Below are 25,490 nucleotides of genomic sequence, written 5' to 3' on the forward strand. Positions count from 1 at the left end.
TGGGTTTTGAGGTCTCAGAAGCTCAAAGCAGACCTAGTAGCTCACAGTCACTTCCTGCTGTGCAGAAACAAACTCTGATTACAGGTACTGCTGACCACGCCTACTTGGGTGTGGTCAGAGTTACATAACAAGGGCTTAAGAAGGAGGAAAAGGTGAGCATGTGGCTGTCTTTTCACCTGGCTGAGCTGACTAGGAAGCATTTCTGGGTTCCTCCTACTCAGGTGTAAACCTTGTCACTGGCTCCCTTGTGTGAGTACTTTTCCCTAATAAACTACCATTTATCAACCTATTTCTTACTCCACTTTGTAAATATCCATACTGCTGACTGCCAATCTGGATGTAGAACTCTCAGCTCCTTCTCTAGCACCTTGTCTACCTGCATGCCATAATGCTTCCTGCCATGATGATAATGGACTAAACCTCTGAACCTGTAAGCCAGTCCCAATTAAATGTTTTCCTTTATAAGAGTTGCAATGGTCATGACGTCTCTTCACAGAAATAGAAACCCTAACTAAGACAGATGGTAAAATCTAACTGGATTGCCTCAGGTTAGACCACTGAAAGGTGAGAATGGAATGTGGATTTCCATGACAGATGGCCATCTTTGCTCATTTTATTTTTTTGTGGTAGGTTGCTCAAAATGGATATAATTTTAGAGGAATTTGGAGATTCGGTAGACGTTGTTTTTTTGAATCTATATGGCACAAAGTTTTAGGCAGAAGAAAAAATAGGAAGGAATAATAAATTTAACACAATTTTCTATTTAATTTTCCCTTCATATGACCTGATTTCATTCTATGTTCTTACTAACATATATAGGCTAGCAGTTTTTTTTTTTTCATTGCTGTGACAATATGCCTGAAGGAAAAAAAAAAAAAAAACTATGTACAGGAGGAAGGCTTTGTTTCAGCTCAGTTCAGAAGGATCATGGCTGTCTATCAAGGCTGAAAAGCAATGGTGACTGGAGTGGCCCTGTCAATGGTGGTAGTACAAGCTGGCAACTTGCTCACATCTTTATGGAACAAGAAGCCAAAAGAGCTCAGTCTAAAAGCCGGTTTAAATAAAGCCCACAAGGACTATCCCAAGCAACCTACTTCCTCCAGCTTCCTATAGGTTCTGTTTCCCCACAGGTTCACAACCTCCCAAAACAGCACCACCATGTAGGAATCAAGTGTTCAAACACATGACCCTGTGAGAGACAAACAACATTCAAAATAGAATGTCATCATGACCCAAGCCTTGGTGAAATTGAAATGAATTGTCACAGCAATGACCTTGTAAGTTCTACAACTGAACTATCATCAGCCATCAGCTTCTCTTCACCATACCATATGCCACCTACCTTATGTGGCTGCATCATCCTCAGGTTACCAGATACATTCTCATCCCAGCCCCTCTGTCTTTGGTCTGACTCCTCATGTTACATGGCCAAGCCCAAGATTCGACTAGCCCAACCCTCACACCTGTCATCTTCTTTCAATCCCTATAGTATTTAAGGTTCCCTTCTAGTGGCTTTATTTTCTTGGTTAAATGATAACTTTGTGGAAGGGACCAAGTCTCAGGACTTGGCATGCAGTCTGGACTTTCCAGGATCTGGCACAGAGTTTAGCTCAGTGCAGGCAATCCATGCATGCTGAATGGCTGCTTCATTATAGGGAGATTATAGACACAGGATGAGAAGTTTTTAATAGCAAATAAGATTCTTTGCATACAATATAAAGAGGAGGGGAAATAGAAACAGACACTGAAGAAGGCCATTAGGATTGGGCAAATGCAGTACATGAATATGACTTTAAAAAGATGGGTTTGGTGCTCATGGACAACAGCAATCACTGCAAAAAATTCTTCTTTCTAGCTCTGCTTCTCAGACATGAAGTTAAGACCCCAGTGGTTATTCACCTCAGAAGACCCACCAGACCTTCACAGCTCTCTCAGTGAGATATGGCCAGGTCCTGACAACATATGACTTTTGAAGTTCACAGTCTTCATTTATATATAGGCCTCAGATTGAATGACACAGGACATTAATGTCTCTGTTACTTTTAAGTTGCTGTGGTAAAATACTGTAACAAAAGTAACTGAAGTAAAAAGGTTTATTTTAGGCTCACAGTTCAAGATGGAGTCCACTGTGGCAAGGAAGTCACAGTGGCAGGAGCCCAAGGGACCTGGTCACTTTGCATTTGCAGTCAAGAAACAGAGTGATGGATCCCCTGTCCATGGAATAGTACTACCCAAAATAGGCAGAACTTCTGGCTTCAATGAAGACAGTCAAGAACTGTGCCCCCCCCAATCATGCCCATGTACTACCAATTCCCTAAGTCTGGGTCAGGCTGGACACAGACCCAACATACAGTAAGTACAGATGACAAGTGAGGCAGGCAGACCCAGATTTGTTTTTCGGCTCCATCTCCTGGCAGAAAGATGGCTAGACAGTACTCAAGTGCCTACTGAATGGAGATTCATGCCTGACTGATGGAGCTCGGGTCTGCATAGAAGAGATTCAATGGTCAAAGTAAAGAAAGAAAAGTCCAGAAAGCAAGGACAGGAGAGAAAGCACCCTTAGCTAGGGTCTCAAAGCTGTGTTCATGTGAACCTGATGTATGCTCCATGCTTATTTGCTAGGAGAAATCCAAGAAATTTCACTCCTCCTGAACTCAGATGTTTTCATGTGGGAACTCTGTAATTTGCCAAATGTCAGAAGACATGTAACTGCTCTCAACCTATCCAACTTTCCATCTCTTATGTAGACTCATTGAATATTTCTTCCAAAATAACTGTAGTCTTTATCCTTTTAGCCAACCCATACCTCCTACCTGATCAGAGAGCTACTATACAATTTCTCCATAAATTTCTTTTCTAAACTTTCCACACATACTGGCTTTCCAATATCATTTTAAAATACCATGGTGTTTCTTCTCATAACCTCAAAAGGATTATATATCTTCTACAATAAGAATCTCTATCTTTTATTCCCTTACTTTCTCCTTCCCTCTCTCCCTCCCTCCCCTTCTTTTCCATGTTTTATGCTTCCATTCTTTTCTCCCTCCTCCAAATCTTTCCACTTTGCAAGCTCTGCTAGGATCTGGCAGAACCAGCCAACAAAACAAAGGCATTTCCTCAAGGAGTTTATGAGATAGCTATTCTTGAAAAACAAAGCTTTCACTTGCCTTAATATATTCTTTGATCATCATTAATACCAAGGCGCACTGGCTTCCCTCCCATACCTTCCCGTGTTGCTCATAAACTTAAAGCCAAACTCTGAGTGATAATAGATCATTGTTGAATTCTGTCTATCTTTAAAGGAAGATGAAAGCGAGGTGGATCAATTCAGATATCCTGTTGGATTTTAATGAAGTTTTATTCTGCCCCACACAACTTGAAGTATTCCCAAACCCCTAATCCATCTTGAAATCAGTATACACACCATGTCAGAATCCTATCATTTAGGGCAACTTACATTACAGGAACTTAAACACAACTGTTCCTTTCTGCATAAAGCCTTTGTTCTAGCTGCTCTGTAATTTCTTCAGCTATTATACTTTGTAAAGGCCACCTCAAATACAGCCTGGCTGATGCTAATTGATTCAAGGCAACAGACACTGAGAGTAGATACGGGAAGACTAGCACGTTCTGAAATATTTGAAGATCAGGCTGCCAAGCAAAGCACTCCCATCTTTTCTAAAAGGAGGATGGCCTTTTATCTCTTGGTACTCGGAATCTGTTCAAACAGGAAGCTTTGAATTCTGAGTTGGGCACATTTCCCGGGAGTCCCACATATCTTCCTCTGGCCATGGGCCAGCAAATGACTTCTCAAGGATGAGGCTGTGCTCGGTTGAAGTGTTCTTTGTATCTTGGCTTCCTACTCTGGGGCTAGCCAACATGTTTTGAGATCTCTTTTCAGTCCATCTGAGACCGCTCTCCTGGAAAGAGTGTTGGCCCATGAACCAGAGCTCAGGGTCCATTCCCTACCACTTTCCCTTTCTTAATTGTTACTGAAAGTTCCTAGAAGAGAAACAGCTGGGTTTCCATATGACAGACTGCCTGGGATAAGTTGTACTATTCTGGCAAAATGTTCCCTTAAAAAACAAAGTATATCATTCAGACATAATCATCAAACTCTATAGTTAAAAACTAATGAGGTGCTTCAGTCAAAAAAAACAAACAAACAAAAAAAAAAAACGAAGTACTAGGATCCCACTTAAATGCAACAATTTACTTACTTTACAAAAAGTGATATTTGAAAAACTACAATTATAAAATGAGAAACTGAATGATAATATCTAGTACAAAAATCTCAGAATCAGGCAGAGGAGATATCTTTTTTTATTATTTTATTAGTTCTAGTTAGGGAACAAGCTTATTTCAAGTCCCTTCTCCCTCTCCCTCCCCACACCCCTAACCTTCCTCCCCCACCCCATCCACCCACCACTCCCCAGGCAGGGTAGGGCCCTCAATGGGGGCTCTGCAAAGTCCACCAAATCTTCCTGTGCTGGTCCTGGGCCCTTCCCCATGTGTCCAGGGCCAGAGTGTAACCCTTCACGTGGGATGGGCTCTCAAAGTCCCTTCTTGCACCAGGGAAAAATACTAATCCACCACCAGAGGCTCCCTGGAGTGCAGAGGCCTCCTTATTGACATCCATGTTCAGGGGTCTGGATCAGTCTTGTACTGGCCTCCCAGACAGCATCTGGGGTCCATGTGCTCTCCCTTGTTCAGGTCAACTGTTCCTGTGGGTTTTTCCAACCTGGTACCGACCCCTTCGTTCTACATTCCTCCCTCTCTTCAACTAAATTCCCGATTTCGGCTCAGTGTATATCTGTGGATGTCTGTCTCTGCTTCCTTCAGCCACTGGGTGAGGGCTCTAGGATGGCATAAAGAGAAGTCATCAATCTCATTTTAGGGGAAGGGCTTTTGGGTTATCCTCTCCACCATTGCCTGGATTGTCAGATCGTGTCATCCTTGTAGGTCTCTGGAGATCTCCCTGGTTCCAGATCTCTTCTCGGACCTATAGTGGCTCCCTCTGATATGGTATCTCTCATCCTGCTCTCTTTCCTCTATTCTTTCCCCAACTCAATGTTTCTGCCCCTCCATTTCCTCTCCTCTACTCCTCTTCTCTTGCTCTTATTGTAGCAGCTCCTTCCCCCCCATCCTCATGCCCCCAATTAGTTCGGGAGTTCATGCCACTTCCATTCCTGGGGACCATTTATCCCTTAGAGTCCTTCATGTTTCCTAGTTTCTTTGGTGAAGAGCATTATAGACTGGTAATCCTTTGCTCTATGTCTAAAATTCATATATCAGTGAGTACATACCATGTTTGTATTTTTGTGACTGGGTTACCTCACTCAGGATGGTCTCCTCTAGTTCCATCCATTTGCCTGAGAATTTCAAGATTCCATTGCTTTTTTCTGCTGAGTAGTACTCCCTTGTATAGATGTACCACATTTTCTCAATCCATTCTTCAGTTGAGGGGCATCTAGGTTGCTTCCAGGTTCTGGCTATTACAAACAATGCTGCTATGAACATGGTTGAACATATGTCCTTGTTGTATGTACATGCCCTATTTGGGTATATACCCAAGAGAGGAATGGCTGAATCTTGAGGTAGACTGATTCCCATTTTTCTGAGCAACCGCTATACTGATTTCCAGAATGGTCTTACAAGTTCGCACTCCCACCAGCAGTGGAGGAGAGGAGATATCTTGTAGGGAAGCTGTAGCCACGTCTACTTAGGGACTGGCTACAGGTGTGCCTGACCACGCCCTCACAAGCTTGCGAGGGCATGGTCAGGGGACGTAGGGTGACTGCATTTTCGATTTTGGTTTCTCTTTTTGGGCTTGCGTACAGACTGCTGCCACACCGGCTGGCTAGGTCACTCTGTAAGTAAGGCTTTTCCCTATTAAATACCCTTATATTTCTACCTGACTCCATATTGGTAATTTCCCACTATAATATCTCAGTGGGTAAAGGCATTTACCACCAAAGCTTACAACTTGAGTTCAATCCCAGGCCCTATATGGTGGAAGGAGAGAACTAACTCCCATCAGGTGCTTTCTGACTTCTACATATGTGCCCTGGCACACACATATATGCACATACAAAATAAAATCTTAAAATAATCTCAATATACCAGCAAATTGCCTTTTATAGCATTGAAAGAACATTGCTCACACATCAGAACTTGACTGAGCCTCATCAGGAAATTATCCACGTGCTGTTACTGTCACATTACATTGTGTTCAGAGAAGACCAGCATCCTAAAAGGATTCAGTCAGAAAGAGTTTACCTCTGCAACATAAGATCCAACACTAGTTGTGTCAACAAGTGAGATAATCTTTAACATTCAAACAGCCTGTGAGAGAAATAAACAGCAAATATTTCCATCCACAAATTCAATATCTTCAGAAAACTCTAAGAAAAGGAGGTTATGATAGAAGGGTAGAGACAGAGAGAATAAGATGAAAAGATGGTTCTTAAAAGAACCTTGGTGAGTTCGAAGCCAGCCTGGTCTACAAAAAGTGAGCTCCAGGACAAGCTCCAAAGCAATACAGAGAAACTGTCTCAAAACAAACAAACAAACAAACAAAACAACAAAAAATTGACCTTGGAAGCTTTAGTAGTCCCAGCATGCAGCTGTTTACCTGTAGCAAATGGGTTTTGGACTCCTTGCAGTGGATTATAGACTAAGGAAAGGAACATGAGACGGCAGAATCAGGGAATGCAGCCATTCCAAGGCAGGGTCTGTTTGCCTTGAGAGGTCCCTAGAGTGTCTGCCAACTCTTACCTTATAGCAGGGAGCCCTTCTTCAAGTCTTAGTGGCAGACCAAGTGCTTCCCATCATAACTAAAGAAGGTGTCACTGGGTGAAGGAGGGTGAGGGGATGAGCTATCTGGCTCCCCTAGAATGAGATGTTGAGGCAAAGGAAGTAATGGCAGAGCCCATACATGGAGCAGGCTTGATGTGTTCACAAGGACAGAGAAAGGCAGAACTGGTTTTAGAGGTCAGACTGTGGATCAGAGAATACTCAACAGAATGGCCAGGCTTGCATTGTATTAAGACAGGAGCATGTGGGGTTTTGAGGAAAGGAGTGTCACACTATGAGAGTTTTAAAGGGTCCTGGTGCTGCATCAGCAAGCTCTTCTCTAAGAGCCACTCATTGTGAGGAAGTGTTGACTTTATTAAACCCCAAATCATCTCTCTGCATCTGTAGGCAATGCTCTTCTTTAGCAACCCTTAGAATGTGTGCTTCAAAAGGAACAACTCGTCATATACATACTATATTTATATAACTATGCTTGCATTAGTTGACAAATATTAAGAAAATTTAGCTCCTATCATTTATAAATAAGTGAAGCATAGTTTTCTGTGATATCAAATTGGTCTGTTTTCAAAATCCATTATCAAGGGAAGCATCTGGACCAATACATTCAGTCATTTTATCAAATATTTTTCAATACATATTTCTATTAAGGCTCAAGGATCACAGTGAGAAAATACATTTATTATTGAGACGTTCTGTTTTACTCTGAAAATCCATGAGTCAATGAAAGGAAGGTAGCTATATTAAATTTTGGTGGTTTGAACTATTTCTAAATTATGAAAAATATACGTAATATAGATGTTATGACAGTGTTTAGAAAGAAGCAGATTTTAAAGAAGATGGTATCTATAGATTCCCAAGGTTGAGAGATGATTCCAGACAGCCAAGTCATCCCTTCCCTTCTGATTTTACAATGAGTATGAGGTTAACAGATATTTTCTATCAGAATGTCATATATAGTCTTCCAGTTTCCTTCTTCTATCCTGGATGAGGATACCTGCTAAAGGTAAGGAAGGTACGAAAGCTGAAAAAGACCATAAAGTTGAACTCACCATAGCTGAAAGTGGAAGAATGAGAGCCCAAGGATTGAAGCCAACAATTGCTTTTTATGATTTGTCTTGCAGAAAAAAATGGAAGCAAATGAAGGAAAAAGTTATACAGGGATATCAAGGTTGGGAAACTGGTCCAGAACTGTGAATTACATAAGTATATATAAGTGTATGCCCCCATGAAGTACATGAAAGCAGGAGCTGAATGAAATGGGTATGAGAATGTTGACATGAAAAAAGAGTTTATGATTGGCTTAGTAGAGAGGTAAGAGATGCCAGGAGGAGAATAAGGCAAGAGTCAAAATTGGGAGGGCTACTGAGATCCCAAGAACCAACAGGACACAGAGAAAGCTGGAATGTCCTAAGAAAGCTAGAACAAGGGCAAGTAATGAAATTGCAACATTTGTACATAAGACATAAAGGAGCCAACTGGAGTAGTTCTATAACCAGTGTAATGATGAGGGTGAAAAATAAAGTACAGAGTAGAATTCTTCAGAACTTAGAGCTGCAAGCTTAGTGTATGGGCATAAAATTGGGTATGTTTAGATAGCAAAGGCAGCTGGAATCTCAGGATTTGGGAGAAAGGGGTTCACATCTGAGTCCCTTATAGACTAAATATCATATTGTTTGGATTTAGAAATGTAACCAACTGTAATTGGTGACTTTTAGCCATGTCCAGTTACAAACTATATAAAATTTATTTATTTTATGTCACGTCCATCCAAACAGTGGAAGCAGGAACTTAACTCAATTTGATGTGACCAACCATTTATATCAGTATTCAAGTTTTATGTCTCCAAGAGTTTTCTCTGATTTGTAAAGTAGGAACAGTAATGCTACTCTAACATGACTGTTGAGACTGTCTTCTACTACATTATAGGTTAGGTGGGTCCTAAAATGACCCACCTGATTCACTTCCTTCCTACCTGTGTTTGTCCTTTCCTGTATGCACAAAAAAGAATGACTACATTGATGAGAGATGCCCCCATCACTGGTGTGTGTTGATCAGTGCTAGGAAGATTACGAGACTCAGGTGAAGCCAACTGAAGTTCCAACTACTTTGCATTTGGACTAAAATCAATGCAGTTAGTCTTCCATGCCTAAAGATTCCTGGAGTGACAACCAAAAGATATTAGAATGTTAGAACAGTGGCACTTGATCATAGAAAGGAGCCAGGAAATTCCCTTTCCCCTGAACAGTAGGGTTAAATTTCTTCAATCAATCACCAAATGCTGAGTGCAAAAGCCAACCTCAGAAGATTGTGTGTTTCATAGATGCTTTCATTTTATTTCTTTCAGATATTGTCACGTAAGAGAAAATAGCCAGTCAAAAAGTAATGGCTTGACAGATAGGGAGAAGCTCAGCCTATACATGGCTTGCATGAACACAGCCCTGGGTTTAGTCTCAAGTAACAGATAAACAGGCTGGAGTCTGCAATCCCAGTACCTGAGAGGCAGAAGCCGGAGGATTAGAAGTTCAAGGTCACCCTCAGCTGTCTAGTGAGTTCAAAGCCAGTATTTGCTACATGAGACTGCCTCAAAAACTAAACCAAGGGGATTTATTAGGCTCTAATCTGAACGAATACTTGTCTGTATGAGGAGAGGACTGATTTACTGAGGTAGAGAGATGCTGAGGAAGCATAGGAAGGTAGTCAGAGTGAAGAGGCAAGAACACAAGAACTAAAAAAATGAGAACATTATTAAATACTCCAGAATATTCCAGAAGAATAAATAAATCTATACAGGTCCCACTCCCTCCCCAGACCAGAGCTCACTTCCCACTCTACCTTCCCTTGAAGTGGAATCCCAAGAAACAGTGAAAGAATTAACTGTGGTGATCTGGAGCTAAGACACAGCCACAAGGAGCCAGAAACGGGGGAGGGTGGCTGTTCTGAAAAGTGTACCTTAACTATTCAAAAAACTTAGTCACCAGACTTCGAGAGCAGATAGCAAGAGTGGGAGGAAGTACCAAGGAGCAGCAGTAGGGAAGCATTTAATAAAGCTCCAAGTCCTTAAACATCAATCACAGTGCTTTTGACAGAACTCCACCCTAACTGAGCTGTCAGAAATTCAAAGGACAACTTACAGGATTTGCACATTGGCCCATGTTGCACTGGGGAGGCGAATATAATTAACACCCAATGGATAGAGGCTTTGAATGCTGGAGACTGCTAAAAACAAAACAAAACAAAAATGAAAACAAAACCCACACCACAGGTTATGATTATAGTCAACCCTCATAAAGCCCGTTAAAAAAAAAAAAGTGGCCCCATTCTGAAAAATGACCACTTTTTGTCTAAACAGCCTTTTTCATACTCTTAAGCATCTTTATCACTCTAACCACGAATTTAAGGGGGGAAATGCATTGTTTTTAATTGGCTCTGTAGGCAACAGATAAACACAGAAACAAATGTGGATCCTCAAAGCACCTATCCAAATGAAGTCACCAGTGCACAGACAATTCACCTTGTCATCAAAACAGAAGAAACCAAAAAAAATTGTTTGGAGCCCTAAAAAATGTATCAGTAAACCTCTCAAAGTCTGTGGACAGAAGTTTGGGGTTTGGAGAGCCCCTTATAAATCATAGAGCATAAACTATGTCTTGCTGGCATTATGTAGGATGAACTGATTATATGTGAGCAACAGTAGAGATACTTAGGTACCCTGGGCAACTGTTGAGGCAAAGACTGAAGGGAGTATGACTGCAACTGGAAGGGAAGAGAGGCTATGTAGACTCTGAGAGAAAGAAAGAAGCCAGACTGCACAGGTGCTCATGGCTCTTCAGGGTGGTGAGGCAAGAGGAAGAAGTATCAATGCTCCTAAGCATAGGCCACTTAAGATGCACACAGACTTCATATCACAATATGTTTCTGTGCACGGATGTTGAAATGAAAGTCTACAGGAGGAATATTTAGCTCCACTTCAAGTGAGATTTGTCATTAGAAGTCTTGAGCCTTGGGAGAACAAAGGTTGTGCCTGAAAGCCAGTATTTGTTGCTTTCAAAATGGTGTCTTGTTCTTGTAATCCTAGAGCTGGGGAGGCAGAGCCAGTGGGATCTCTATGGGTGCTTGGCCAGCCAACTTAACCTAGTTGGTGAGCTCTGGGCTAGTAAGAGTCCCTGTGTCAAACAACAACAACAAAAATCAAGTGGGTAGATGACATCTGGGGTTGTCCCTGGCCTCTGTGTATTGACACATACACAAAAAGCATCACAGTCCAGACTGAAAGATCCAGGTTGGGGGCCATGGAACACAATGGCACCAGATAAAAAGCAATTGTAGAAATCCATTTGTAAGTAGCACTAGCTCTAAAATGACCTTTAGTTTTAAAAGAGGAAAAGATGAGGTCACAGATAAGATTTTCAGCAGTAATTTCAAGTAATTACTATATTCTCTGCAAACAGAAGAAATAGCTTGGCTTTCAGAATAAAAGGCCATTTACAGCTAGTGGTCCCTTCTCTGAGGGCCACCTGCACAGCTGCCCTGAATGCATGTTGCCATTTGCCCCCACACACACATGATGGCCCACCCAAAAACACAGAAAGAACTTTAACACAAAAGAGTTTTTTCTCTGGTGTTCACCGCAACTGAGTCAGACGGCAATTAAAGAACAGCACATTTATATGATTGTTACAGAGGCTGGATTCTTCTGCTGGCAACGAGTATTCTAAAAAAGAATGGAAAATTACCCATTTATTTCAAAGAGCCATGCTGATTTCCTCAAAATATGTTGCACTTGCATGTTGCCAGGGGCAACTGATTAATTTACAGAGATCCTGCCTGTGACTGACAGTTTAAGAAAGGTAAGTTTATTTGAACCAGATTTGAAATTGGGCATAATGGGTCTGCAGAAAGACATCACGCAGTGTGGAAAACAATGGCAGATTTTAGATATGTGTGTAATTAGTCGACAAAAGCCTATTGCATAAGTTTGAATTCTTGCAAGAATTTGCATGCAAGCATGGATAACTTCGAAGAAAATGATTGACCGGAGGCATCGAAGTAACTAAACAAATCCAGCTAATACATTTTCACATAGCGAACAGATGTTGCCACGTAAAATTCAGTCCAAAACATTTTATCAGAAGTCTCTCAGACTAGGTTGTAAGAAGTTGCATATATAACACAAGTGACAATCTGTAGTGGACTTCAGAGATGCCCCTAAATAGTTCCCATCAATGCATTTTATTGTTTCTTGTTTTTTACACTTATTTACTTGATGTTTTCAGATAGGGTCTTGCTGTATAGTACAGGGTGGTCTTGACCTCATGACCTTTCTGTCTCCTGCCATCTAAGTGTTAGGATTACTTGTATGTATCACCATGGCTGGCACCAAACACCAAATCTGGTGTGTGTGTGTGTGTGTGTGTGTGTGTGTGTGTGTGTGTGTGTTGATAAATTGCTGGGTATGAGCATAATTTCATTTTCATTGGTTTACTCTCCTTCTGAAGAAAATAAGCAACTGGTAAGACTTTTAAAAACATATATTTTCAGCCAAAGGGATATCTCCAAATGATCTGTTTATTGAGTGTAGCTTCCGGTGAATACTAATTTGCTGGCAAAGCCTGTTGTTTGACAGTAATCACTGTTGAGTCACAGGGCTGCTGAATCCAGATCACATACCACGTTGGTCAGAAGCCATGGAAAATAACAACAGCACTCAGATTTTCAGTATTGCATTACATCTTTTGCTCAGACAAAACAATGCCATTGTGCTCATTTCCCCTTTTGTATCACATACATTCTTACACTGTCCTGTGCTGGTACTATATTCACTCACTTTGCCTCCATATCTAAGCCCTAGAAGCTTGAATGTTTTGGAGAGCTGTGTGCTATCTATTACTCAACAAGTGTACACTGACGGCATACTTGAATGAGTGACTCTTTGAAATCTGGATAAACATTACACATCAATACCTAGTGTATGTGGGTAATGTGAAAGTCTGTAGAGCACGTGCATCTTTAAGGTGCTGGGTTCAAGTCTCAGAACCATCAAGAAACATACAACATGAAGTAAAGCCCTAAAAGTCATCAAAGAGTATCATATTATGTCAACTCCAAATGAAGCCCATTGTGGCATAGGTATTACTTACAGCTGAAGGCAGTCAACAATAAGAGAGTCAGGAAGAGTTTTCCACTCTCCTCATACTTAAACTCTCTCTCCTTGTTTATTCTGCCTTATGTTAATGGATTTCCTCCTCTTCCAACCTATTCAGCCAAGGACTTATCATGTTTCTGACTGGCAATGTTACATGGGTCATACATTATGTTTTTGTGTCATATTTCTCCTTCCTAGCATACCTTATTTAGGACAACTACACAGTTGGATGCATCAATAGGCTGCTTATAAATGCAATGGAGTAATAGCCTATTGGATGGATATCCCTGCATTTTTTGCCATTCATCTGTTCACAGGCATTTGAGTTCTCCACTTGAATCTGGAAAAAAGACATTGTTTTACTTTTTCATTTTTATAGCACAATTTTTCTATGGCAAAAATGTTTTTTTGATGTAATCCAACTTAATTTTTCTTCTGTACTTTGTGCTGCTGTGCTTATTTGAGATTTCTTTCCAAAATAAAGGTCATCCTGTACTCCTTAAAAAAAAACAAAAACCCTCTCTCCTTGACTATACCCACTGTTCCATGCCCAGGCCAACATGAGAAACAAAAGAGCAGTTCATGTCAGTGGAAGTCTCTGGAGACCACTGGAGTCACTATCAAAAGAAATTTGTATGATGACATATGCCAAGGAAACATTTATCTTCTGTTATTTCTTCTGGGTGGCTATCAAATTGTTATTTATAGACAGAGAACCCAAGATGATGGAGGAAGAAATTTTCCTCTTCAGCTCCGTTGTATTTATTACTATTTCTTCTTATACCAAAGAAATCTTTATTCTTGCTGTATTTGTTTCCATATCCTTTGTTTGTTCTTTTAGTCAAACATTTCAAAGTGTCATACAAAAGCAACAAAACTCTTGATCCCATGGAACTCATTGAAAGACTTTTTCTTCTCATTAATATCTCAATACAAATACACTCTGTGTGTTTCAAGCTGTGCTTTGATTCTCACCTTGGCACATTCAGGGATTTTTTAAAAACTCATTTTAACTTCTATGATTCCTATCAAGTGACACTACATTGGAGACTCTTGGAGACTCCTTTAGTAGGGATTCAGAAAGGTAGTTTTCCTTTTGCCAAACTATTCTAAATTCTGATCTTTGGATAGGAATGCTGAGACTAGTATCCTGGAGAGGGAGTGAGTGTTGTGTCTGTGTGTTTGCGGGGGGTGGGGGGGGTTATGTGGTGTGGTGTATCTGTGTGTGGTGGGGTATGTGGTGTGGTGTGTCTGTGTGTGTTGTTGGGGATGGAACCCAGGTCCTTGCATATGCTAGGTAAGCATTCTGTCACTGAACTACATCCTAAGCCTTTTTTCAACTTTTTCTCTTGAAATGGCCCAAGTTGCCCCAGAAGACCTTGAACTTGTGATTCCCCTGCCTCAGCCCTCCAAGTACCTGGGTTTATAGGCATGTTTCCCCAGGCCCAGCTCATAGTCTACATTTTAGAGAGTTGAATATATGCCACTCATTCCTCTGTACCATGTATCTGACAAAGACCTCCAAACAGGGTAATCAAGTAAATGTCACTGGTATTTATTATAAATGTGGTTTAGCATAATGGCCTTCATGAACAAGAAGCAATATACACTCAAGATTGCCAAGACACAGATAAGAGTCACAACTCTAGAAGGTAGCACTTTCAGTTTGGGTGTGAAGTGTTCCCCACAGAGTCATATGTATGAATATTGGGTTCCCAGCTGATGACATTGTCTTGGGAAGTCATAGAATCTTTGGGACATTTGACCTACATAGCAGAAGTAGGTCACTGAAGGTAAGCTTTGAAAGTTATAACTAACTCCAGTTCTGATCATTCAAATTTTCTATTGCCTGGTTATCCAAGAACTGAACAAGGGCCTGCTATTATCTGCCAAGCCACATGTCATACCACCTCCACAATGATGGTCTCTATTTTTCAAAGGGATCCAAAATCATTCCTTATTTCTTGCTTTGGTCAGATAATTTTTCAAAGATGAGAAAAGCAGTATAGCCATAGACAAGTTCTGTGATGTGTTCTGTGAACACAGAAGAGACTACTCTTAACTGGGGGTCTATTTGCACAACCTTGGAATGAGTAAGACTTAGTCTTATGATGCTGCTAGATGATGAGAAGAGGGACATCAAAAGCAAGGGGAAGGAAGTGTAGTATGCACTCTTAAGAAAGAACAAGTTGGCCGGGCATTAGTGGCACACGCCTTTAATCCCAGCACTCGGGAGGCAGAGGCAGGCGGATCTCTGTGAGTTCGAGGCCAGCCTGGTCTCCAGAGTGAGTGCCAGGATAGGCTCCAAAGCTTCACAGAGAAGCCCTGTCTTGAAAAAAAAAAGAAAAAGAAAGAAAGAAAGAAAGAAAGAAAGAAAGAAAGAAAGAAAGAAAGAAAGAAAGAAAGAAAAGAAAGAAAGGACAAGTTGTGCTTATAGATTCTGGAATTGTCTTGGTGGTCTAGAGTACAAATTTCAACAGGCAGATATGATATCTCAAAATAGGAAGGAAAGTCTTTGGCAGTGGACTTCATAATCCTTTGAAAATCACCTATGAATTGGGACTTTTTCTTATAAATGTTAGAAAATCACTGAAGGATTTGTGATAAAGGTAACATGATCACATTTTTTAAGTACCATATACTGCAAATTCTCTCTTGTAAGTTTTAGCTCCAAATCTTTAGATATGAGCATAAAACCTAGCGTAGTCATAGGAACCAGAATAGTACAAAGAAATCACTGAAGGAGCCCTAGAGAGGGAAGTAGTAGAACACAGGAAAATTGGGAAAACTGGGGAAGTAATGTTAGCCCCAAGAGCCATAAATTAACAAAAAGCCCAAGTGGCAGGCATAAGAAACTTCCCTTCAAGTTATTGATTTGGGGGTGTCCAAGAGACTCCTAAAACAATATATCCTATTGTCATTGCCCTTAGTTGCCTTCCAGAACTTGATGTTAAGACCCTATTGCTGACAATACCACATATTTAGTACACAGCACTTGGATGAATCAAGCTGGAACTGACCTAGACGGCTTCTCCTTGAGAACTAGCTTCCATAGCATTGGAATGTGCTATGTAAGCTGCCAAGAGAGAACCAAAATCAGTAGTTCTACTCAGCTGTAAGCCTACCAACCACAACATTGACTAGTATGGCAAGATATCCCTAATGATGCAATAGTGACTCATCTTGGGGGTTACCAACAACTGTCTAATTGGACTTAAGGCTTGCTCAAGAGGATAGAATTCATGCTTGCTACTATAAACCTAGCCAACTACCTGTGGATAATGAGGTCATCAACCCTAGAGGAGAACCTACTATAGCCATATTTTTAACCAGTATAATTTCTAACTGCAGTTGAAATACTTATCCTTATGCCCATAGGAACTTGTATTTGTCACTCCTAAGAAGCTTGAGGCTTTTTCCCAGCAGATGGAGATTATTACAGAAACACACAACAAATCAAAATGCAGAGAACCACAGACTGCAGGGTTCCCAATCCCAACTGATGCACATACAACTGACTCCTACACCTAAGGTTCAGGGAACAGAAAGATTGTAAGAGCCACAGGATAAAAAAGTCTGCTGTGAGATAGTGTCATCCATATTCAACAGGGAATGTACACCCATGAAATCACAATATGGTACCTAAACAAGACCTGCTTAAACACATTCTAAATGGACTCATCTGGCACACACACACACACACACACACACACACACACACACACACACACACACACACACGAAGGAGGGAGGGAGGGAGAGAGAGGGGGGGTCTATGTGTAACAATAATAAAGAAGTAAAACTGTGAGAGAAAGTTGGAGAGATACAGGAAGAGCTGGAGAAGGGAGATGAAGGGGTGGGAACAGTGTAAACATACTACTAATGTATAAAATTCTAAAACTTTTTAAAATTAAAATTAAAAAAGGATAGCAATAACAACAAAATCATCATAGAACAGTGTGGAAGATATGTCAGAAGGTAGTGAGCCCAGATGTTCAGGAGAAATGTTGGAAAGCTGAGAGCACGATCCATGGATGACAGAGGGGATGGGAGTCTGCCTTTAAATGTGGCAACCAGTAAAGACGACTTACCTCTCTCTCTGGAATCCCCGAAATTTAGGAGTAGTTAATCATCGTGTGTGTGTGTGTGTGTGCGTGCGTGCGTGCGTGCGTGCGTGCGTGCGTGCGTGCGTGCGTGCGTGCGTGCGTGCGTGTGTGTAATGTACCACTGTTCTCTTCAGGCAGTATGATTAAGGGTAAAATAGACATGACAAAACTGGATCTGACTATAGATATTTAAGAAACAATCTCAGGTTTGAAGTTCAGTTCAGCACACCAGAAGGTCTTTGAAAACCTAAATAAAACTGAGACATTAAAAGTTTTGAAGTATTCAGCATTCCCTATTTATGGTGCACATCATATGTCTGTCTGTTCATAATTCACTGTAAGGTCTACATTGAAGTCTTTCAGGCTGCACTTATTGCTGACACTGTGCAGCAACTCACCCCTGATCTTTTCCCTGTGAACAGCAGAACTCTAATATCTAGGAATTCTGTAAATTACCAATCTGACACACTTCCCACAGGGATAAAGAAGGGATGTGAACTATTGTTTCTTTCCAGAGGCTAGAGGGAAACCTCATTTTCCTCCAATTTCTAGAGACCAATTTCCCTGACCTCTTCCTCCACCTTCAAAGTTGGCTATGGAGGATAAAGTTCTCACACAAATTCCTTCTAATGTTTCTTCCTCTATCCCCCTTCCATTTTTAAGGACTTTTATGCTTACATGGGGCCTTAACCAGGTAACTCAGTAATATCTCCATGTTTAGGATCATGTAATTAATAACTGAAATTTTATTTGCAAACTTAAATTTCCTTTGCCATATGCTCAGATCCAAAACCTGAATGAATCTTTTCAGTCTTTTTCAACATGTAAGGTTATATATACTAACAGAGTTCTGGGATTAATACATGAGCATCTTTAGGGGGAAATTGTTTCTACTACTACAAATACATGTTGTTTTAGCCAGGTGGTGGTGGTGCACACCCTTAATCCCAACACTTGGGAAGCAGAGGAAGAGGCAGATGGATCTCTGTGAGTACAGGGCCAGCCTGCTCTACAGATCGAGTTCCAGGACAGGCTTCAAAGCTACAGAGAAACCCTGTCTCAAAAAATCAACCATCCAACCAACAAACAAAAAATACAAATATATGGCTTTATCTCATCTTTACCACTTTATCAGTTATTTTATTTCTACTTTGCAGAGTCACACACACTAGGACTATCACTATTTTGTGTTATAGGCAATGAACCCACTGCTTAGGGGAAATAACACACAAATACTGAAGTGGTAGAACTAGGATTTGAACTTGTATTTATCTGTCTGTCTCAAGCTTAATCACTTAATCATTATACCAACTCCCACAGATGTCAAGTTCTCCTTTTATCCTTTATGAGCACAGGTGAACCTCCTTTCCCATGTGGAATGTGTTCCAAAACCCTTAGTGAGTAGTTGAAACTGCAGGGGTACAAAATCCTATATAGACATATCATTTCACATATCAGACCTACGTACCAGGCAGGAGGCTTATAACAAAAGGGTTGGAGGTTGCCAAAAAGTTCTGATCTGTGGGCCAATGAATCAATTCATGCATGTATCATTCTTCTCATAGCTCTTTATTCTTCAAAAACTGTTCTTCCCAGAAGTTCTCTCAAAAGCTCTATTTAAGATTTCCCCTTAAAAGTTCTCTCTAATAATTTCCTTCTATAAGCTCTCTCTTAAAGTTCTCTTTCAAAAGCTCTCCTTAAAAATTCTCCTAGAGTTCTTTCTAAAAGTTCTCTAAAAGTCCCTTCTAAAAGTTATCCACAAAGTTCCTTCTTATCCCACAAGACTTCTAGTTTTTATACATATGGACATATTTAACTACTCTTTGACAATAGGCCTTGCATATCTCTCAGAGCCGGGAAGGGCAATAAGATCTTGAGAAAAGTGGGCCCCTCACATCTCAGGAGGGGAGACAGGACTTGAAAAATGTACTGTGAATCCATTAAAGGGGATTTCTCAGTGCTATATCAAAGGGAAAAAACTAAGGCTATGTAGTGTATGATGGAGGCTGCTGCTTCCAGCCTCATTAAGCAGTGGGTTGGTCTTATCACTGACATCCCAGTGAGAAGGAATTCCTTTCTCTGGGGCCTATTTGATAATACAAAGCACCATATATATATAATATATATAATATACATATATATATTCATTCATTTATTAATTTAATTTAGAATCACTCTATTTTACATAACAATCCCAGTTCCCTCTCCCTCTCATCCTCCCATGCTCCTCATCAACCCCTCCATCCTAGCCCCATCCACTCCCCAGGAGGATGAGGCCTTCCATGAGGATCATAAAATCTGTCACATCATTTGGGGGAGGGCCTGGGCCCTCCTCCATGTATTTAGGCTGAGAAAGTATCTCTCCATGGGGAATGGGTTCCCAAAGTTCATTTGTGAACTAGGGATAAATACTGGTTCCACTGTCAGAGGTCCCATAGACCAGTGTTCCTAAACTGACACCCATGTTCAGAGGGCTTGGTTCTGTCCAGTGCTGGGTCCCCAGCTTTATGACTGGGATTCATGTGCTCTCACTTGGTCAGGTCAACTGTTTTTGTGGGTTTCTCCAGCCTGGTCTTAACACCTTTGCTCATCCTTCCTCCCTTTCTACAAGTGGATTCCGGGAGTTCAGCTCAGTGCTTATCTGTGGGTGTCTGCTTCTGCTTCCATCAGCTACTGGATGAAGGCTCTAGGATAGCATTTAAGGTAGTCATCAATCTCATTACAGGGGAAGGGCATTTAAGGTGTACAGCCAAATTCATAGTAACAAATATTCTGGAGTCAATACCTAGAATATTAATTGCTACTTCTGTAATAAAGTTCACAGCACCTATGATAAAATTTAATTTATAAACTAGAAGCATTAAAAGATTAAGGATTAATAAACCAGAGCAATATAACATTTTATAATTAATCACATGTGAACACAGCTTCTCTTTTGAGGTATCTTACCATGCCATCACTCATTCTTTTTGTGATGTTGTCAGATGACACTCAAATACTTCACAGGTTCTCTACATACATGAATTGGCAGCACCACACTCCTATGTTTTAGAGCAGTGCTTCTCAGCCTTCCTAATGCTTCAGCCCTTTAATACAGTTCTACATGTCCAAGTGACCCAATTAAAAAATTATTTTTTGTTGTTACTTCATAATTGTAATTTTGTTAGTTATGAATCATAATATAAATAACTGTGTTTTCAAATGGTGTTAGGTGGCCCCTCTGAAAAGGTCCTGTGATCCACATGTGGAAAACCCCTGCCTTAGAGTAATTTTTAAGTAAAATAAGGATTACTTGGATACATGTTGTCATCATAGTTGACATGGTAACCAAGATGGCTTCCAGGTAAGTAACATGTATATAATCTATACAGTATGTATATATTAGATATATACTCGTATACTCCATGACTGGTGTCACAATTCATCAGTGTTCCTTGGAAGGGAGTAGTTTCAAATTTATGAATTGTTTATTTCTGCAAATTTTTGTTCAACATTTTCAGATTTTGGCTGAATGGTTCTAAAAACTTCAGATTAATGGAGACTACTGTATTATTTTTTAATGTGTCCCTTTAGAGATCTTTATGGCAGGAAAGTATAAACAGTATGTTGAATTTTAAAGAACAATGGATTAGGGACTGAAAAGATGGCTCATTAGTTAAGAACATGTACTGCTCTTTTGAAGAATCCGAATTTCCCACCAACTCCCATGTCAAACAGCCTACAACAGCATAGAACTCCAGATTTAGGGGTTCACACACCCTCTTCTAGCCAGCAAGGGCACCTGCCCTCAAGTGCACACATACACATAGTTAAAAATAAAAATAAAATATAATAGTGGCTTAAATAGTGCTTTAAATGGCACCTATGGATGCTGGTCTTTTTTGGAGGTCAATGAAACATCAATGTGAAGAAATAAGGCTCAAATTGGAGAAATCAACAAATCCAAGAGGAAAAATTTTGAGCTTGGGACCTTCTGAGGCAAAGCTGTTTTCTGCTTTGCTTGGTGTAGGGACAGCATTGATCTCAAACAGTGGCTTTGGACACACCAATCCTGCTGGCCCCTTAATCGTAGGCTTTGACTCTCTGGGATGGTGAGAAATACATTTCTGTTCTTTATTAAACTAACCCATCTGTGGTGTGTTGTTATACTACCAAAACCTAACACAGGATCACAAAATGGAGCCAGCCCCTGCCAAGAAATTGAATTCAGGCCCATGTAACTTGTGTAATTCTGAACTCCAGAACTACGAAAATATACATGGGTACAAAACTAAACTGATGAGTTTGTCCTGATTTATTACAGCAGCAAGAGAAGCAGGAAGCTCATGCATCCCATAATCACCTAAAATACCACTCCAGAGGCCTGTTATTCATAAAATTCAGTGATGTTTTCCTTGTCACCTTCCTTTTCAACCTCAGGGGTTCTGCCAGATGCAAATGGCAGTGAGAAGATGTTTTGTTTTTGTGGTGTGTGTGTGTGTGTGTGTGTGTGTGTGTGTGTGTGTGTGTGAGAGAGAGAGAGAGAGAGAGAGAGAGAGAGAGAGAGAGAGAGAGAGAGAGAAACTCCAACCTGATTCTAATTAATGTTCCTGTGCAAGAATTAATTTCTAAAACATTCTTAGGAGTGTTTTTCAAAATCCTAAGAAAAATGAGCTGAGAAATTAGGGAAGCAGACAAGTACACCAGCTCTCCCAAATGAATAAGAGTTTAACAATTATCATAAGATAAGAATCCTCAAGTTTGCCTTTCCATTGTGCCAAGCCTGCCGAAGAGTCACCATGAGCAAGGCCCACCCTTCCAAACTGAAGAAATTTATGGACAAGAAGTTATCATTGAAGTTAAATGGTGGCAGACACGTACAAGGAATACTACGGGGCTTTAATCCCTTTATGAATCTTGTGATTGATGAGTGTGTGGAGATGGCAACTAGTGGGCCACAGAATAACATTGGCATGGTGGTCATACAAGGAAACAGCAGCATCATGTTAGAAGCCTTGGAAAAAGTCTAAACAATGGCTGCTCAGCAGAGGAGTTCACATCCTTCCCCAAAGGACTGTTTGAGTGGGGTGTAGAATTAGGTCATGTACATTTTCATAATAAACTTTTTGCTAAAAACAAAGAATCTTCAAGTTCTAGCCAGTCTTCCTTGCAGCCTTTGACACTCTGTACCTGTGTGTGCCTGGCCTTGTTTGCTCTGAACACTGGCTCACTCTGGCACATAAAATAAACATTAATATACTTACACACAACTATACAATGTATAAGCTTCTATACATCATATGTGTTATTTAAATCCCACAATGCTATTCTGAGAGATAACACATTATAGAAGTAACTAGGTCTTTAAGTTGGAAATTTCACCACATGTTTCTCCATAGTTCTATTAACTTTGCTAAAAAATACAATTGTCAAATTGTTTGAACACTACCCAGGACTATCTGCTACCATGTGTATAGTACCATGTGTATATGAAACTTCTCCATACTCACAAGCTAGGTTCTAAACACTACCCTGTCCCCAAAACAAAAAACAACAAAACAAAAAAAGTGAAAAGAAAACCTACTGAAATGAGAGAAAATCTGGGAAAGTTAAAAGGGCAATATCTGATCATACATCAAGAGCATAAGAATTCTTCACTCTCAGTAGCACAAAGTAGTTAAAAGATTAGCAGAGGGGGCTGGGGCTTAAGCTCAGCTGTGGAGCACTCACCTAGCATAAAGGCACACTTGGAATTCCTGATACTTCCACACATCAAATATAAAAGATAGCAGAGGGAATTCCATGCCCCCTCTTTACACATAAAAGCTGTGAGCCACTGCTTTGGCCTAAGGATGGTTAAAAAGCAAAGCTCAGTAACTGAAAAAAATGTTTTTCTTAAACCCACAAAGAAAATGATGTCACTGACACACCCCTGTCCTAGAAACTGGAGAGACAGACAGGAGCCAACAGAGACTCATGACTTACCAGAACAGGCTTTCCCAAACAGGAACCTCTCCTGAACCGGACAGTCATCGCTGATCAATCCCCTACTACTTATTTGGTGGGGGGATAAATCTGATTCAAAGACTCCTTGGAGGTAGGTGGGCAAGCTATGAGGGATCTTAACCTCCAGGGGTATGACCAGATTCTCATAGGATATATGGCTTCCCGCAGAGACTGGTGGGAGGAGAGAAATCCGCCATTTTAAAAAACATCAGAATTCTCTCAGAGCAAACTAGTCAGCCAGTGACGAACCCAGTATGACTCTGGGGAGAGGAAATGCCAATCTCAGCTATTCAGGCTTCCCACCTGGCCAGAAGGAAAGTACCTCACACAACCCATTTATCCATCTATCCACGTTGTGAGTAGGAAGAAAAACACTGAAAACAGTTGTGACATTCACTGACGAGACTCTAAGACCCAATAAAAAGACTACCACGTAAATCCTCCTGGACCTTACCAATACACACTATCTGAGAGCTGTGGATAGCCGTTCCTTTCCTAGTAATACTTACAACTCTCTAGCCAGGGTTATTGCACGTCTTACCTTTAGTGGTGTAAATTCAACACCTATCTGTTAGAAATAGGTCCAGCTGGCAGAAAATCACTAAGGTGAATTCAATGCCACTCAATGTCAGTCAATAGAATATAATAGATATCTAAAGAGTACTTTATCTAGCAGCGAAAGACACCTTTTTTATTCTCGTGCAGAATAGTCACCAAGACAAGCACGTTTTATTCATAAAATCCACATGAATAAATTTTAAAGCTAAGAGCCATACAATGTTTGCTGTCAGGCTTTGATGGAATTAACCTACAAACAAGGGAGAAAGCTACCAGGAAAGCCCCTAAATAGTTGGAGATTAAACCACATACTTTTCTCTAGATAAAATACTTTTCAGAAAGTGGAAAACAGTAAAGTTGAATAAGAAAAAAAATTAAGGTAAAGTTTGTCTTATTAAATTCATAGATGTAAAAAAAAAATCTGAACTCAGGGAATGGGGAGATGGCTCAGCAACGTTCTGCACCAATGTGAAGAGTTGAGCTCAACTCCCTAGCACCTATATACACAGTCTGGTATGGTCTCAAACATCTGTAACCCCGGCACTAGGGGCAGAGACAGGTTGTGGGTAGCCAGTCTTGCTGTGTCTATGAGCTCCAGGTCCAGCATGGACACACACAAAAATTAGGAAGATAGTGACTCAGGAAGACACCTGATGTTACTCTCTGGTTTTCACACAAATGTGCAAGAGCATGCATGTGTACACAGACACCTGGACAGACACTCAAACACATACATGCACACATACCACATACACACAAAATAAATCAATTATCTAAGTTACTGTTTTGGGAGCTAGAAAAAGAGAAACTAATCAAAAGCGAACAGAAGAAAAATAGTGAATACTGGAAGAGCGCTCAATTAAATTGAAAATATAAATTCCAGTAATAGTACAAGCTGATTCTTTTGTAGGGTATAAGCCTTTATCTAGGCTTAAAAATAAAAGAGAAGAAATAACTATGTGGTGATATCTTTGTTGCACAAATAAAGTCTGTCTGGGTGTCAGAGAATGGAGTTTGTCACTAGCTATCCATAGAGGTCTGGAAGTCTGTATAGTCAGACAGGAAGTGACATAGCTGGACAGTAACAGTATATAAGCAGGAAATTGCTTTCTTTTCTGCAGAGACACTTAGGAGGTAAGGTGTTCTGTGACTTGCTCCTTCTCTCTGATCTCTCAGCATTTCTCTACATGTCTGACTCCGGCCTTTTATTATCTAGACCAATTAAGGACTCATTTTACATAACTATCCTACAAATATTGGAAGGATAACAAAGAAATTTAATGAAAAATTCCATGCCTACAAACTTGATCAGTTAGATGGGATACACCAATGCCCTGAAAAATACAATCTGCTAAAATCCACACAAAAGGAAACAGACAACCTGTGTAGATCTCTATCCAGTAAAGAAATTGAGTCAATAGTTAATAACCTGCCAAAATCAAAAGCAGTGATCCCAGACAGGTCCACAGATAATTTTACTCAACATTTAAGAAATGTATCATGAAAATTCTCTATAATAATCTTTCAGAAGATAGAATCAGAGGAAATACTCTCCAATGTATTTTTTGAGGTCTATATTACCACAACAGCAAGATCAAAGATAAAGGCATTATGGTAAAAGAGAACTTTAGACCAGTATTGTAGCATCAGTTATCCTAGCACCAGAGTTGGGACAACCAAGACACATGGATACCTGGAACTTGCTGGCCAGCCAGTCCAGCTATACTGGTGAGCTTCAACATCAGTAATGAATATAGATGCAAAGTTTATCAACAAAACATTAACACTGAAAATTTAGCACACACACTATATGCCACCAGTAAGTGGGTTTTGTACCACGTGTGCAATTCTGGTTCAAAATTTAAAAACTCAAGTCTATTATG

The 25,490-nt window shown here is 40.3% G+C and overlaps 1 protein-coding gene across 1 annotated transcript; it reads left to right on the forward strand.

Annotated features, from left to right (window-relative positions):
- The first annotated feature begins 21,825 nt into the window (after positions 1-21,825).
- On the forward strand, positions 21,826-22,073 carry LOC107978922 (small nuclear ribonucleoprotein G-like). Its single transcript, XM_035441483.1, has one exon. The coding sequence runs from the start codon at positions 21,843-21,845 to the stop codon at positions 22,071-22,073; it is 231 nt and encodes a 76-aa protein (XP_035297374.1). The 5' UTR covers positions 21,826-21,842.
- The last annotated feature ends 3,417 nt before the right edge of the window (positions 22,074-25,490 follow it).

The sequence above is a fragment of the Cricetulus griseus genome, chromosome 3 (genome assembly GCF_003668045.3).
Source record: "Cricetulus griseus strain 17A/GY chromosome 3, alternate assembly CriGri-PICRH-1.0, whole genome shotgun sequence".
NCBI classification, from domain to species: domain Eukaryota; kingdom Metazoa; phylum Chordata; class Mammalia; order Rodentia; family Cricetidae; genus Cricetulus; species Cricetulus griseus.